The 16,042-nt window shown below is 42.0% G+C and overlaps 1 protein-coding gene across 6 annotated transcripts in view; it reads left to right on the forward strand.

Annotated features, from left to right (window-relative positions):
• The first annotated feature begins 1,149 nt into the window (after window positions 1–1,149).
• PRR16 (proline rich 16) overlaps window positions 1,150–16,042 on the forward strand; it is a 321,097-nt gene continuing 306,204 nt past the window's right edge. For 2 of the 6 annotated variants that reach the window (XM_045998801.1, XM_045998800.1), the window contains exon 1: window positions 1,519–1,941. In XM_045998801.1, coding sequence (XP_045854757.1) covers window positions 1,783–1,941 — 159 coding nt within the window. In that variant the 5' untranslated portion in view covers window positions 1,519–1,782. Of the gene's footprint in view, window positions 1,180–1,207; window positions 1,427–1,518; window positions 1,942–11,447; window positions 11,546–16,042 lie in introns of those variants that run through there. The other 4 variants (XM_045998804.1, XM_045998802.1, XM_045998803.1 and 1 more) reach the window with 4 other exon arrangements.

Raw genomic sequence — 16,042 nt, forward strand, 5'->3', positions numbered from 1 at the left:
TACTGTTATATCTACATAATATAAAGAACCTGCGGAAGTAAAGGAACTTAGAAAAAAATATTTTCCCCAACTCAGAAAGCTTCAACATATTAGTTATTTAACACTTTTAAGTATTTCTTCTTTTTTCTCCTCTCCAATTTGCTTACTGCACACTGGTTTCTTTATTCTTTATTTTAATTGTTCCCCAGCAGCCTCTGCTTTCTTCTTTGTCCCTGATTTTTCAATGTATTTTTCAATGCTGTTACTGTTTTGACACCATATCTAAATTTCTGTTTTCTTCTGTTGCCTCTTTTTTTTTCATATTTCATATATGACTTCCAGTTATTTTGTCAAGATAAATTGTTCAGAATTAAGACTGACTGACCGTGGAGGGCTTAAGGAACTCAGAAGAACTGCCAAGATTTTCTTCAACTCTAGAAGCTTGTTGGAGCCACCTGGGGTGTGAGAAGGAAGAAGCAAGGGCCCTGGGAAGGCATGACTAAGAGGGGAAGCCTATTAAAATAATGATTTGGAGTAGTGTGCGCTGAAGACAATAAAGTATAGCCTTCCTGCCAGGTCAGTAGCTAATAGCCCATGGGTTTTTTACTAAGGAAATTAAAACTTTAGCTAATGAGAATGGGAGCCACCTACTGAGAATGAAACTGAAGGCTTCCTATTAACTCCCCTCCCTGGGTCCTTTTGACAGAACAGTCAGAAAATTATTTCCTATTTAGTAGCAAAAGGCTTGAAATGGAGATTTAAAAAAAAAAAAAAACTGATGAAAAAAAAGTTGTAGGCACTCTTCTTATTCAACTCTCCTAAGAAGGGATGCGGACAGCTTATTCCCTCCCCGCTCCACTGAAAACACACATGGGCATAGGTCAAGAAAACAGTTAAAAAAAAAAAAAAAAAAAAGGAAAGAGGAGCTGTCCCAGATAAGTAGAGCCAAGATGACTCAGACAGTCTCCCCGGGGAATTTTTGGTGTGAAGACTTGAAATTAATAAATCCGCTGTTAGTTTTGTGGAATCAGCAGGATTAGGGAAACTCTTTCAAGAGTATTGGTTGAATTTCATTATTCCAGGGGGCGAGGGCTCATCACTTACGCACGTCTCTCTCCAGCAGAAGTAGGCACACCTCCGTTTAACTCGCAGGTCACTAGGAGAGTGACTGGAGGCCTTCTGAACACACTCTGGTCCTGGGTAATTAACCTGGGCAGCTTTTCTGCCCCCTCCCCCTCCCCCAAATCCAACTGCCGGCCCTACTGTGGTTCTTTGCATGTTGTCAGAAAGTGTGCCGGGGCTCCATGGCTCTGCCAGCGGGCGAGAAGGAAGCCAGCGGGGCTAGCCGTGAGAAAGCCCACCTTGGGCTGCGGAGACGAGGGCAGCTCAGGTTCGAGGCCTGGGCTAGGCAGGGCGCGGAGCGGGCTCCGGGCTCGCGGGCGCCCAGGTGCGGGGCCAGGGCTCCCGGAGGGCCGGGCGGCGGGGACTGCAGCTGGCAGCCCCGGGCGCGGCGGGCGGGGAGCGAGCGCGTGTGTGCGCGAGAGCGGCGGGCGGCGGCGGGAGGAGGCGCAGGCGCGCTGCTCGCCCGTCTGCAGCCCCGCGCCGAGCGCCGCGTCTCGGGGAGTTGATGGCAGCACCACGGTGCGGCCGCCCTGCCGAGCGCCGAGCGCAGCCACCCGCCGCTGCCCAGGGAGCGTCCAGGATGTGGGGGGATCGGGGCGGCCGCAGCAGCGCCAGGGACGGGGGCGCGCAGCAGCCTCCGCTCGCCCGCCTGTGCTGACCTGCCTCGCCTGCCCCTAGAGAATGTCAGCCAAGTCCAAGGGGACCCCCTCCTCGTCCTCTCCAGCCGAGGGACCGCCGGCCGCCTCCAAAACCAAGGTGAAGGAACAGATCAAGATCATCGTGGAGGATCTGGAATTAGTCCTGGGCGACCTGAAGGACGTGGCCAAGGAACTTAAGGAGGTGAGAGGCGCGGGGGTGGGGAAGGAGTTCGTCACCTTTCGCCCCCTCGGGGTTCCGGTCCCGTTTTCACTGGGGACCGCCCGTTTTCTTAACTCCTGGAAAACTATAGAAAGACGCCCGCAGACGGACTTTCTTTGCTCGGGCGACTCCGGAGAAGAGTTGTTGCACTTTTTTTTTTTTTTTTCTTTTTCTTTTTAATCAGGAGGAAATCAACTAGTGTTTTAACCGATGGACCTGGGACGGTGGGAAGGACGAACGCGTGCGTGTCTGGGTTTCGGTGTGCGTGTAATGTCCGGGAAGGGGGCACACTGGGGGTGTGTCGACAGAGGAAGAAATGAGCAGCCGGGCCAGAGCGTGCAAAATGCTCCTGTCCTGCCCTCTTGCTCCCCCAGAGTCCTTTGGCAAGTCGCTCCTTGCCTGGCAATCTCCCCAAGCCGGGGCTGGAGGGGGGCCGGGTTCCGGGCCCTGGGCCAGGCCGGGGAGGGCAGCCCAGGGGAAGCTTGGCTCCGGCTCACCTCCCTGCCTCTCGAGCCCGGCTGGAAGGAAGGCGACCGGGCGGCAGGCAGGGGAACCCAGACTTGGGGATGGAGAGGGGGGTCTGGGACTTTCTCACTTTGGCAGTTCCTGAAGCATCCCCAGCTCTCCGAATGCCGCTCTCAGTAACTCCCGGCCTTCCCTCCACCCCACCTCCTTCCTGCCTCCCATCTTGTAGACACTTGGCATTGAACCTGGGGTGCGTCGGTGAGCGTGTTCGTGTGTGTGGTGGGCGTGCAGCAGGGTCTTGCCACTTGCGTCCTGGCTCTTGGGAACCGGACTGCCTCGTTCTTTCCCGCTCCCCCCTCACCCTGACCCTCCGTTCCACGTGTGCCCTCCCACCCCTACCCCTGTGACTGGGATCCAAGGAAGCCAAGGCGGTGCCGGGGTTGAGGCTGCGTAAGTCAGGCTGCTGCTCCAGGCGGCGGGGGTGGAGGGAGGAGGGCTGGGCGGGAGAGGTGGGGTCTCCCGAGAGCCTACCCCGCCCGCAGCGGGTGGCGTCGCGGAGCTGGTGGCGGAGTCCGAGCCTGCGGTTCCGCTCGCGAAGGCTGGCGGGTTTGGCTCTCGGTCAGGGAGTCCGCACCGCAGTTGTGCGAGAGGAAGCCTGTAACTTCTAAGGTGGTGGCCGCGGCGGGAAGGGAAGGAGTGGTACATACTCGAGGTCCAAAATTGTATTCCTGTTTTCTGAGGCCAAGGGGGAGGAGACTGGGGGGTGGTTTGGCTGTCTGGCCTCTGGAGATGAAGCTCCTCTGTCCAATTTCCCATACAAACGCGAAAAAAGAGTCCGCCTTCCACCCCCACCTTCCCCAGCCTAACTCCCTTCCTCCCCGGATTTCCCATCACCTCTAGGAACCGAGCTCCTCATTTGTTACCGAATGAAAACCTGCGAAAATGACCCATTCAGTGGCAGGGTTGGGTTTGCTAGTGGCTCATGCCATTTCTGCAGGTTGTTCCAGAGACAGAACGTAATTACCACTGAGATCCTGAGAGTGGGGACTGATACAGATGATGGGTGCAAGGATCTAACTTGTCCGTGTTCGCAGGGCATCCATGGGATCATTGCTTCACAACTGGTTGACAGATGGCGAGGCTATGCGTTGCAATTCAAGTCTAAAGATGCTGTTGGTTTCTATTTTGTTATTTTTTATTTGACATCTTTGGCAGGCTGTGTTTCCATCTGAAACATTATGGCGTTTTAAAAAATGAGCAAATTTGGGCTTGCTCCCCTTGGCAGAACTGTGCTTTATAGTAGTTGAGGTTTCTACCCTGGGGGGTGTGAGAAACCTACATCAGCAAAGTAAGGTGTTTGCTGTCTTGGGGAAGAGGCTGAAATTAAGAGAAAGGCAGTCAAAACTCTGCCACTGTGGGCACATACTTCCTTATATTATGACGTGTCACTCCACTGTCTATTTTAGACAGAATAAATAAGGAGGAACTGCAGAGTCTTGGTTCTGCTTGGGCTCATTATCTTGTAGACATCTGGAGACCAGGTAGATCTAGGGTGAAACTTTTAACCTCCCTAGGGCTCTTCATTAGAATCACAAAGAGTTCAGTCAGGAAACCTGCAGATCTCTCACTCTTTCTCTGTCTTCTTTTATTTGAGCCTTCCCTAAGGGCAAAAACAAAAACAGGTCATTTACAAACGTATGGGGAAACGTAAATAATGTACAACCAAGTAAATGAAAGGATCTATCTTATGGACAGATTGAGAGATAAAATTTTGACTTAATGTTTTGGGATCTTTGATTGGCTGCCAGGGCCTGTTTGTGGAAAAAGCTTACCCTGAGAGTAAATTTATGAATGATAAAGGGTGTGATGCGATTGCTAATTACTTTCTTGAGGCTATCATTGTCCTAGGTTTGCACATGGAGTTGTGTCTACTAAGGCCGAATCTCAGAACCCCGGCCTTTTACATAATGTGAATGATAGTTATTTTGAGAACAAGTATTTATAGGGCATGTGTAACTTATAACATCTTGCAGTTGCCCAGCATTTATCTTTTTAAGATAGTACTGCACGTGTGATTGAACATGCCTTTGATGGAGTTTTGAATGGAGGGATGACTTAAAACTGTATAAAATTGCAGAACTTGTTGGTCTCTGTAGCTATGACTTGCAGCTCTGAACCTCACTCTTCATCAGTTGTTACATTCAGTATCCTGGCAGCTTACCACTGGTATGTATTAGAAACATAAACTGTTATATTTAGAATTCTAATTCCTTTATTGGCAATACTGTACCCTTGGGCCATACCATATCTTGACATAAATTAGCAGACAGTTCTTATTAACTTGGAGCAGAAATTAGAAATTTTTAAAAAGCTGATTATGACTAGATCACTATGTTAGTCACTGTATCGTATTTGTTTTTCTTTTTTACTTCTTCTATTCTAAAATGCAATACCCTTTTTTGAATATTCTTTTTTTTTTTTTTGCATAAATTCTGTACCAACAGCTTTGGACCTTTGAGGTTATTATTATTTTTTTAATATTTTATTTATTTGACAGAGAGAAATCACAACTAGGCAGAGAGGCAGACCGAGAGAGGAGGAAGCAGGCTCCCTGCGGAGCAGGGAGCCCGATGTGGGGCTCGATCCCAGGACCCTGGGATCATGACCTGAGCTGAAGGCAGAGGCTTAATCCACTGAGCCACCCAGGCACCCCCTTTGAAGTTATTTTGAAATGGCTTTTTCTTTTTAGAAGTTCTCTGGACTTGAGTCATCGGAAAATTCAGGTATTGGGAGTAGATTCGAACATAATAATATCTGCTTGAAGCATTGTACTAATTAGAACAAAACTCCACATTATACTGAGTTATGATTAGTTATTTACTTATCCACTGCTTCCTCATTCATAATTGGATTATATATTGGAAGATAAGAAACACCATTTTTGCAAAGTCTAAGGGCAGTTTTATTCTATCCTCAGCATTCAGTAAAATCTTAAATAACATGACTTTTCAGAAATAATAAGGGTCTTTTGATCTTCTGTAGTATAATGGAAAATCCTGAAGTATAATTCAACATATTTATTCAGTGCGTACTATGTGCCAAGTACTGTATTATCTTTGTATGACTACCAAAATGAGCAAGTTGTAGATTCTGGTCTCAGTGAACTCAAAGCAGTAGCTTGGGATGCATTTTTCCTGTCTTTGAACATCAATAGTGTGAAAAGGCATTCTTTTTTGTGGCCACTCTGACTCTGGTCTAATAGGCTTGAGAATAAAAAATAGAATTGAGAATAAGAATTAGTGTATGTAGATTTATACGGTGACATTTGCCATGTACTTAGTAAGATAGTCAGCCTTTGGTGAAGAAAGAAGCAGCTTAAAAATGATGGTAAGGTAAGAATTTTAAGGAACTTACAATTTACTTAGATTGTCATGATTAATACAAGTGGATCAGTGCCCTACACAGGAGATCTCATATCCGAGTCCTACAAATGAATATTGGAGTTTCTCATGAAGGATAAATCCTTGGGGGGATGAATAGTCAAAAAGAAGATTTTAGAGCTTTGAGATGTGGGTATAATTTGAAGAGTAGAGAGGGGAAGGAATTAACAGGAGATAGCATTGTTACATACAATAATATTACAGTATTATTCCGTGATGCTTTTTACTGCACATTAAAAAAAATTGGGGTGAAACTCTAAAGTTTTAGGGATGAAATTAGCCATTACTGGCTTATTAGATGTGAATATATCCTTTTATTATTATTATTATTAAGAAATGTAGAAAAAAGTCATTACTCTTTAAAAATGGTTGTCAAATAATCTGACATCTTTGGGTACCAATGTGCCTGTTCTTTTAGGAAGATCTTACTGGTGAACTGTTTTGCCTCAAATGTTAGTGTTAATATGGTATCTTAGGTCTTATTGGTTAGAGAGAGTCTGGAATATGTAGTAAAGAGCCTTTGATTTGGGAACAAAATTCATTGCTGCTCTAGCTACATTCTCTTTTAGTTTTGACTGATTATAACTTTGAACATGTTTGTAGTGTTTCATTTTACAACTTGAAGTAATCACACTGCTAATGGGTTGAATATATGCATATATTATTTATTTGTTTAATAAATGTAATTTATTAAATTTAAAATATTTGATACATATAATTACATATGTCTGTATATATGTGTGTGTATCCATGTATAAAATTATATGTCTATATAAAATTTATTTATTTATTGCTAAGCTTTGTGAATACATATGTCTCTCAGAGAGAACACAGTTAAGAAGAGTTATTCTTTCTGTGCCTTAGACCTACTCAGTGGTCAGACTCCTTAGGTGGGAAGTTAGGTCAGTACTGTGCCTGTGGATTGGTAAACACCCATGATCTTCCTTATGAGGTCATACAGGGAAATAAATTAAACTTAAGTTTAATTTTGAGGGGCACCTGCATGGCTCATTTGCTTAAGGGACTGTCTTTGGCCCAGGTCATTGGGTTCCTTGCTCAGCAGGAAGTCTGCTTCTCCCTCTGACCCTCCCCGCTTCTCATGCACTCTCTCTCTCTCAAATATATAAATAAAATCTTTAAAAAAAAGTTTAATTTTGAGAAGTTTGAAAATCCACTAGAAATGATCCATTTGGGGACTGATGAGAACAGAAGTCATAGAATTAACAATTAACTGCAAAATGTTTCTGTTTTTAAATGTTTTCTGCTTTTTAAATGGCTTTGCTGAGTGAAGTTCTGTAGTTTCTTGCTTTAGGAAATCCTACCAAGTATTCTTTGGTGAATAAGTCCATGCATATAAAATTCATTACTAGAACAAATTATAGAGAATGATCTCTGGAGTATTTCCCAAGTTCTAAAGTCGTGAATGAATGAAATTTCACAGTTCATTCAGTCGTTGCAGGAGCTGTACTTTTGCAACTTTATGCAACAGTCTGCATCCTCAAACTCAAGGATATTTACCAAATGCTAAAATGTTTTTGGAATTTTTCTTGTCCTAAGCATGATGGCTTACTTAGCATGTTACTGAAGGAGCAGAATGGTTCTGAGAAAATAAAGATAACCAGTAACCCATCTTTCACTCTCTCTGTTTTCAATGCATTAAAACCATTCAAGACTCAAGGAATTAGCTGATAGGAAACTCGAACAGCCTGAAGGTAATAAATAGATAATGTGCCTTAGCCAATAGTGAAGTAAATATATAATAAAACCAGTGCAATAGGTTTCATTGTTACCTGGATTAAGTTTTTCCACCCTTACTTCTCTAAGGATCTCAGGTATGTAAATCAAAATGCAGCAAAAGAGTAATGTAAGTTTGAGTAAAACATATTTTCCCAAACAAATTAAACTACAGATCCTTCTATACATCTAGTCCCTGAGTAATTTCTTGGGCAATTTTTGAGAATTAGAGTGGTAAAATTCCGGTAGGCTGCTGATTCAGTTCTGATTGAAATGTGCATAATTGATGTCAAGCTAAAAATAAAAGATGAGTAAACAACAAATAGTACTTTTTTCCTCTAAAAATTTTAATTCATTTTCTTTAGTAAGATTTTTTTTTTTTAGAGCAGATTTAGGTTCATAGAAACATTGAAGTGAAGGCACAGAGATTTCTCAAATACCTTCTATCGCAACACATGTGCTGTGTCCCCCATTATCAACATTTCCCACTAGAGTGGTACATTTATTCCAACTGATGAGTCTACATTGATGCATCGTAATCCCCCCAGATCCATAGTTGGTAATATGGTTCACTGTTAGTGCTGTACATTCTACGGGTTTGGGAAAATGCATAAGGACATGTATCCATCATCATGGTATCTTACAGGGTATTTTTATTGTCCTAAAAATCCTCCATGTTCTACTTAATCAATCCTCCCCCAAACCCACACCCATGGGTACTAGTTTTTTAAAGAACTCATTTCCTTTTTTTTTTTCTTTCTGATTTCAGAAGTAAAAGAATATATGAATACTGGAGAAGGCTTGGAAAAATCTAAAAATTATACAGGAGAAAATTAAAATTATCCTGAATGTCCAACAGAAGTAGATACATTGGACATTTTGCTGTTTTTCCTTTGGATCCTTTTGTATGCATATTTTTATCATGGGTCAAGTCATATAAAATTATGAAATTTTATGCAAGGATATTTTCTCCTTTGTTGAGGAGTAGATCATAAGGATTATGTAGCTCTGCTCTATGTTCCCCTAATGTTGGACATTCTATTAATTTATAAATTTCTGTGGCTGTTAAATATCACCAAAATTTTTAGAGTAACTCTGGCAATAAGAATAGCTAAAAGAGATTTTTACTGTCTGCCACGTACTCATTAGATATATTTACTTATATTAAATCTTCTCATGCCCAAAACACACATATGAGAAAGATAAATATACAATTTTACAGATAAGAAAACAGAGGCCAGAGATAAGTAACTTGCCCAAGGTCACTTAACTTGTAAGTGAAGTGAGTCTTCGATGCCAGACATTTTAGTACTAGAGCCAGGAATTGAATCCCTCAGCTCTGTGACTTTTCTTAACTTGTTTTGTTGTTTACATTTTCTTAGAAGTCAAGAGTAGGAGTTTTAGAGATTTTGATTCATATTAACTGTCTTTCAGGGAGTTTATACAAATTTTTACTCCCAGCAGCAGTATCTATGGACAGTTTCTTTTTTTTCTTTAAGTATGATTAACATACAGTGTTATATCTGTGTCATATGGTCAATATAATTATTCAACAATTCTGTACCTTTCTCAGTGTTGATCAGGATAAGTGAACTCTTAATCCCCTTGGTCTCTTTCATCCATCCAGCCACCCTCCTCCCCTCTGGCAACCACCGGTTCTCCGTATTGAAAGAGTCTATTCTCTTGTTTGTCTCTTCTATTTATATTCTTCATTCATTTGTTCTGTTTCTTAAATTCCACATGTGAGCAAAATCATATGGTATTTGTCTTCCTGTAACTGAATTATTTCACTTAGGCTTATACTCTCTAGCTCCATCCATGTCCTTGCAAATGGCAAGGTTTCATCCTTTTTATGGCTGAGTAATATTCCATTGCCTGTGTGTGCCACATCTTCTTTATCCATTCGTATACCAGACACTGTTTTTTAAATTTTATATGAGACTAATAAATTTTTTTAATTTTGTTTTGTGGTTTATTATTATTTTGTGCTAATAGTCATTGTTTTCCCTGGGTTACACTCAGAGTTTCAGGCATCAGTCTCAAGGCAGAATTAGTGAGTCAGTTAGACCTTGAAATTTGCATTGTCCAAATAAATAGGTGCTACAAGATTACTTTTTTAAAAAAATATTTTATTTGTTTATTTGACAGAGATCACAAGTAGGCAGAGAGGCAGGCAGAGAGAGAGTGGGGGGGGGAGCAGACTCCCCGCTGAGCAAAGAGCCCCACGCGGGGCTCGATCCCAGGACCCTGAGATCATGACCTGAGCCGAAGGCAGAGGCTTTAACCCACTGAGCCACCCAGGAGCCCTTACAGGATTACTTTTGACCTATTTTGTATTCCAAAAAAATGTTAATGACAGCATTACTTAGCTTTTTTATATGACAACAGAAAATAAATGAACAGCTAAAATGGGTGCTAGGTGATATCTAGTATTGTGTACACCTGTTTTAAATGAATTTAAAAGAATTTGAGAACATTATTTTTCTTTTTATGTTACCAAATAGTCTTAGTAACAATTTCTTTCTTTTTTTTTTTTTAAAGATTTATTTTTTTGACAGATAGAGATTACAAGTAGGCAGAGAGGCAGGCAGAGAGAGACAGAGAGGAGGAAGCAGGCTCCCAGCCAAGCAGAGAGCCCGATGCCGGGCTTGATCCCAGGACCCTGGAATCATGACCTGAGCTGAAGGCAGAGGCTTTAACCCGCTGAGCCACCCAGGCGCCCCGGTAACAATTTCTTTTGATGTTACCAAATTGTCCCTACGTTTTTGGAGATGTTTGGAGTTTCATGGCTTTCTGCAATGACTGATGAAGAGAAAAGCTTGTTGAACTCTCTACCAGAAACCAACTTTTTGAGCTGACTAACAAGGTCATGTGTATTTTTATAAACAGATTTCTCATACTGATTCTAGTGATAGCAATTTTCAGGCAACCCCTCTTACCATGTACAAAAGGGTGATACACAAAACAACTTTTTTCTAAAATCTTTGTTTTTCCAGTATAATACGGATAGAAATATTTTCTTTATATGCAAAGTTAGTTCCTTAGGATGAAGTGCTTTAGACTAACATTTCCCATAAGACCTGAGAACCCAGAGTAAACACTTCTTACTAAGAGACAGAAAGTGACATTAATTAAAAGGAGGTAAGGGACATATCTAATTAATGTCCAAAGTAGGCTCACAAGGTGTCCTGTCAACTCAGGACACATATTGCCTTATTTGCTATATATGCTATTTTTTGTTTTTGAAGATGGAAGGACATGCAGCTTCCAAAGGAATTTGGCTTTTAAACCCCAATTTAGGTAAAAACGTTACCATTGTTAAGGCAAAATTTATATTTATGGTCTTTGTCTTCCCTCCTCCTTTGTAAATGCACTTCAAGTTGGTGTTTGGGATAAATGTTTACTTGTAGAATAGCGTGTGGAGATACGTTACATACCTGTGCCCAAGGAGTCAGTTACTACAGTGTTTGGCACACTATAAATAGGTTCTCAGATAATATATGCCATACTTGCTTGGAGAAAGCAAATTTGATGATTTCCAACAGATTTTCTTCTCTAGTACTACATGAAAGTGAACAGATATGTTGGCATTTCTTTGCCTCTTGCCTAGTATCAAATCTTATCCTAAAATTTCCAACTATATTCATGCTGCAGAAAAATACCAAGTTAAATATATAGATATGAATTATATTTATTTATATAATATTATATTATAAATATAAATCATTTGTTATATATAAATATATATAAATAAATATATACTATTATTATAGTTCTTATCTCTCTCTCTCTCTCAGATCAATTACTTCCTAGCAGCAATCGTTCTTATTTTTTTCCCCCATATCACAGAACCCTTTGAAAGTTTGACACAATCATGGATATTTCTCCTGGCACAACGGCTCATATGAAAATAAGGTTTTGCAGATAACTTAGAGAATCTTGGGGAGGTAAGAATAACACGGGAGACGAGACAAAACAAATGATTGTTTGTGTGTTTTGTTTTGGTTTTTAATTTTCAGGTAGTTATTTGAAACCCAGCTCTTTAATAGTCAAGATTACAAGTCCCGCCTCTACAAAAATGAAAAAAGAGAGGGGGTGCCTGGGTGGCTCAGTCGGTTAAGTGTCCAACTCTTGCTTTAGGCTCAGGTCACGATCTCAGGGTCATGATCTCAGGATCATGAGATGGAGCCCTGTGTCCAGCTTGCTGCTGGGTTGGGTTCTGCTTAAGATTCTCTCTCTCCTTCTGTCCCTTCACCCCCCAAAAAACAGGAAGGAAAATTTTATGCCTTTTATGCTGGTGGTGGGGCCCAGTGGATAGTTCATCAGCAGTTTCCTTCTGTTACACACACACACACACACACTTTACTACTGTTGCCACACTATGGAACGCCCATGTATCTAAAGGCTAACTCTCATATTTTTTTTTAAAGATTTTTAAAAAATTCATTTGTCAGAGAGAGAGAGAGCTAGCGAGCACAAGCAGGGGAAGAGGCAGGCAGAAGGAGAAGCAGCCTCCTCACCAAGCAAGAAGCCTGATAGGGGACTCGAAGGGGGACTCGACTCCAGGACCCTGGGATCATGACCTGAACCAAAGGCAGGTGCTCAACCGATTGAGCCACCCAGGCACCCCACATTTTAAATTTTTTAAATGATAAGTGCTTGAGTACATCATCCATAGAACAAAATATTTTCAGAACCTATTGTAAATTAAGCCTATACTTTTCTTAAAACTGTTCCCAGAGCAGCGTTTTTCCTTGTTTGCTTTCACGTTTTCCGGCATGACATTAATTCACAAAATAAGAAAGATTTATTGAATTCTTGGTACATGTAGGACCCTGTGCTGAAGACCATGAAGGACACAATCATGAATCAGCTCAAGACCTGGCCCTGAAGGAAGTCATCTGTCATAGGGAGTTCCCTCTATGGGGGAGAAAGAAGGCTCTCTATAGCAATATGGAATGTATAAAGGGCCATAATACCCAGAGAAAGCAAATGTGGGAGGGAAATTCATGTGCTTTCCATTTTAATTGATTTCTCTGTGCTTAGAAAACTTGCTTAGTAAAACATATGCTAACTCCTGGAATGACACATCAGAGGAATGTGAGGGCAGGCCTTTGAAACTCAGACATTTCTTCCTTTGTTATTCCCCATTATGGCATTCTTCTTTATTTTATTTTATTTTTTCAGTGTTCCAAGATTCATTGTTCTTTTTTTTTTTTTAAAGATTTTTATTTATTTATTTGACACAGAGAGATCACAAGTAGGCAGAGAGGCAAGCAGAGAGAGAGGAGGAAGCAGGCTCCCTGACAAGCAGAGAGCCCAATGCGGGGCTCGATCCCAGGACGCTGAGATCATGACCTGAGCCGAAGGCAGAGGCTTTAACCCACTGAGTCACCCAGGTGCCCCCAAGATTCATTGTTTATGCACCACACCCAGTGCTCTTACATATGATGTTAACATATCATAAAAACACAAACTGACAACACGGGACATCACTTTCGCGAGACACGTCTGTTATCCAAGAAATAAGGCCACGGTTGAAAACCATTACCGACCGGTTCTTGTTCTCTTTAAGATTTGTTAAAATAAATTATTACTGTTTTACATTCATTGTGACAACCAAGCCTTGGTTAGTATATGATTTCTACATTTTAATTTAACTTCAGTGAACCTGCTAAAAACTGACAGTCACTCAAAAAGATATCTAGGTAACTATGACTTTTTTACTTTCCATGACAACGATCAAGCTATATGTAATTGGAAATTAACTTGGAATCTAAAAGCTCACATAGCAATGACAAGTTTGAATCTGTTCAGTTGTTGGATAGAATAAAGTGTAAGTCTGATTATTCCTTGATTGGCTAAGCTGGATGTTCCTGACAAATAATTTAGAATTACTTTTTCTTTTAGTAATAGAAAAATTTTGAGGCTCTGTTGCGAAAGAGGGTGGCATCGTTGAGAGGGCGGGTTCTCAGCTGGACCATTTCATATTGCTCTGTTTTGCAATGTTGGACATGTTTCTTAACCTCTCTCTGACTTCACTTCTTCTTTAAAAAGGCAATGGTAATGATAATTCTACCTACATTGGAGACTAGTTATAGAGATCAAAGGCTACTTCTATGTGAAGCACTTACAACAGTTCCCATGAATAGAGTGAACACTTTAATGGATCTATAATTGTTGCTACTATTCTTTGAATTTGTCTGAGCCTCTTTATTCATTTACTCAGCAAATAATTGTTTGGAGCCTACTGTATGCCGGCCACTTCCCTAGCAGCAGGGCTGTGGTGACCAACAAAATTCCTCATGGAGCTGACGGAGTGGGTGGGATGGACACGAGGAAAACAGACCAACATGGTAATTGTCAAATTATGTCAAATCCTGGAAAGTGCTAGAACCCAATAGAAGATTCTAATGGGGGACACAGTCATGGGGAAGAGGTACAACTGTAACTAGGGTGGTCTGGAATAAGCCTGGCCGAGAAAGAGACATGGCAATATCAGAGAAAAGCTGGAAGGTAAATGAGATCCTGTATGGGTATCTAGGAGAGCACTTTTCCAGGTAGAGGGAACAGCAGTGTCCCGCGTGTTTGCAGAAGAGTCAAGAGGCCAGTGAGGCAGGAAGGATGAGAAGGGGTCCCGGGGGGCATAGGGAGACATGTCTAAGGATCATAACTCCTAGAGTAACATGGGGGCTTTTCAGGGTGTGTGGGGACTCAGTCTTAAGGTTAAGCATCTGCCTTTGGCTCATATCGTGATCCCAGGACCCTGGGATCAAGTCCCACACTGGGATCCCTGCTCAGCGGGGACCCTGCTTCTCCCTCTGCCCCTTCTCCCCCATTCATGCTTGCTCTCTCTCTCTCCTCTCAAAATAAATAAATTTTAAAAAAATTATTTAAAAAGAAAGATGGAGGCTTTGCAGTTTGAACAGAGGAGTGACAGGATCCAATCTGTTTCCATCTTTTCCTCTACCTTTCATCTCTAGCTGGGGTTTTTCTTTTTTTTTTTAAGTTTTATTTTTTTTTTAAGATTTTATTTATTTATTTGACAGACAGAGATCACACATAGGCAGAGAGGCAGGCAGAGAGAGAGGAAGGGAAGCAGGCTCCCTATTGAGCAGAGAGCCTCATGCGGGGCTCGATCCCAGGACCCTGGGATCATGACCCGAGCTGAAGGCAGTGGCTTTAACCCATTGAGCCACCCAGGCACCCCAGTAGCTTAGTTTTTTATTTTATTTTATTTATTTATTTGACACACAGAGAGAGAGATCACAAGCAGGCAGAGTCAGGCAGAAAGAGAAGGGAAGCAGGCTCCCCACTGAGCAGAGAGCCCGATGCAGGGCTCGATCCCAGGACCCTGAGATCATGACCTGAGCCAAAGGCAGAGGCTTAACCCACTGAGCCACCCAGGTACCCTCTAGCTGGGGCTTTTCAAACATGGCTCTTTGGGCAGAAAATTCTCTGTTGTTGAGGCTGTCCTGTGCATTGTAGGATCTTCAGCAGCATCCCTGGTGTCTACTAACTAGATGCCAGTAGCCACCGAGAATGTCAGTTTGAGAACTAAAAATGTCTCTAAACGTTGCCAGGTTGTCCTCTGGGAGAGAGGGGACTCATCGTGGTCAAGAACCATGGCTCTGTGCAACTTAATAATGCTTTCTTCACCCACCGTTCTATTTACTTATGCCTTTATTTGTGTTTATCCATCAAGCATTAGGATTTTATGTTTCTTTTCTATCTCAGTATTCTCTTTCTTTAAACAAACCATTACTGGTGTTTTTCCCCTACATTTACCCAATTCTGTTTTTCTTTACTGAACCTACTTTGAAAAGGCACCTTCTCATTTCCATTCAGCCCTTCTCCTATCTCCTTTGCCATTTTTCACAATGAAAAGTGAAACCGACACATTTCAAGGAATTTAAGTGCTGGTCTGTTTTACTATTCGGGGAAAACAAGGGAGACCCAGCAGAGGCGATGGTGGTTACTATGTTCATGCCACTCATGGTTCCTGAGCGAGGTCAGCAGCAACCTCAGCTGGAAGGAAGGGGCTCTTCGTCTCCCCTGCCAATCTGTCTTATCGTCCTCTTGCATCTTTCACATGTGTAGAGATAGGAGAGGTTCAAATGGTGTGTCAGCTGTAGGGCATGGCACAAGCTATTGAAGAAAGACAGTGATGGTGAACTTGACGGACATCAGTTCATCATTTAGAACACCGGAGCTGTTCTAAATTAACTCATGGGATTGCACCCATTGGTTAACCTGTGAGGTTATCATAAGGTTATTATGAGGTTGCTCTCTATAGGGGGAAGCTAAGACAGAGAGGGTCACCAATATGGAGGGCATGTGGTAGAGTTAGAATTTGAATATTTCTCCCTGTAAACCATGGTCCGTAATCAGCTTCCCAGTTCCCAGCAGCAACATAGTAGCTCTTCTGTTTTACGGGTTTTTAA

Source organism: Meles meles, chromosome 3, assembly GCF_922984935.1.
Source record: "Meles meles chromosome 3, mMelMel3.1 paternal haplotype, whole genome shotgun sequence".
Taxonomy (NCBI): domain Eukaryota; kingdom Metazoa; phylum Chordata; class Mammalia; order Carnivora; family Mustelidae; genus Meles; species Meles meles.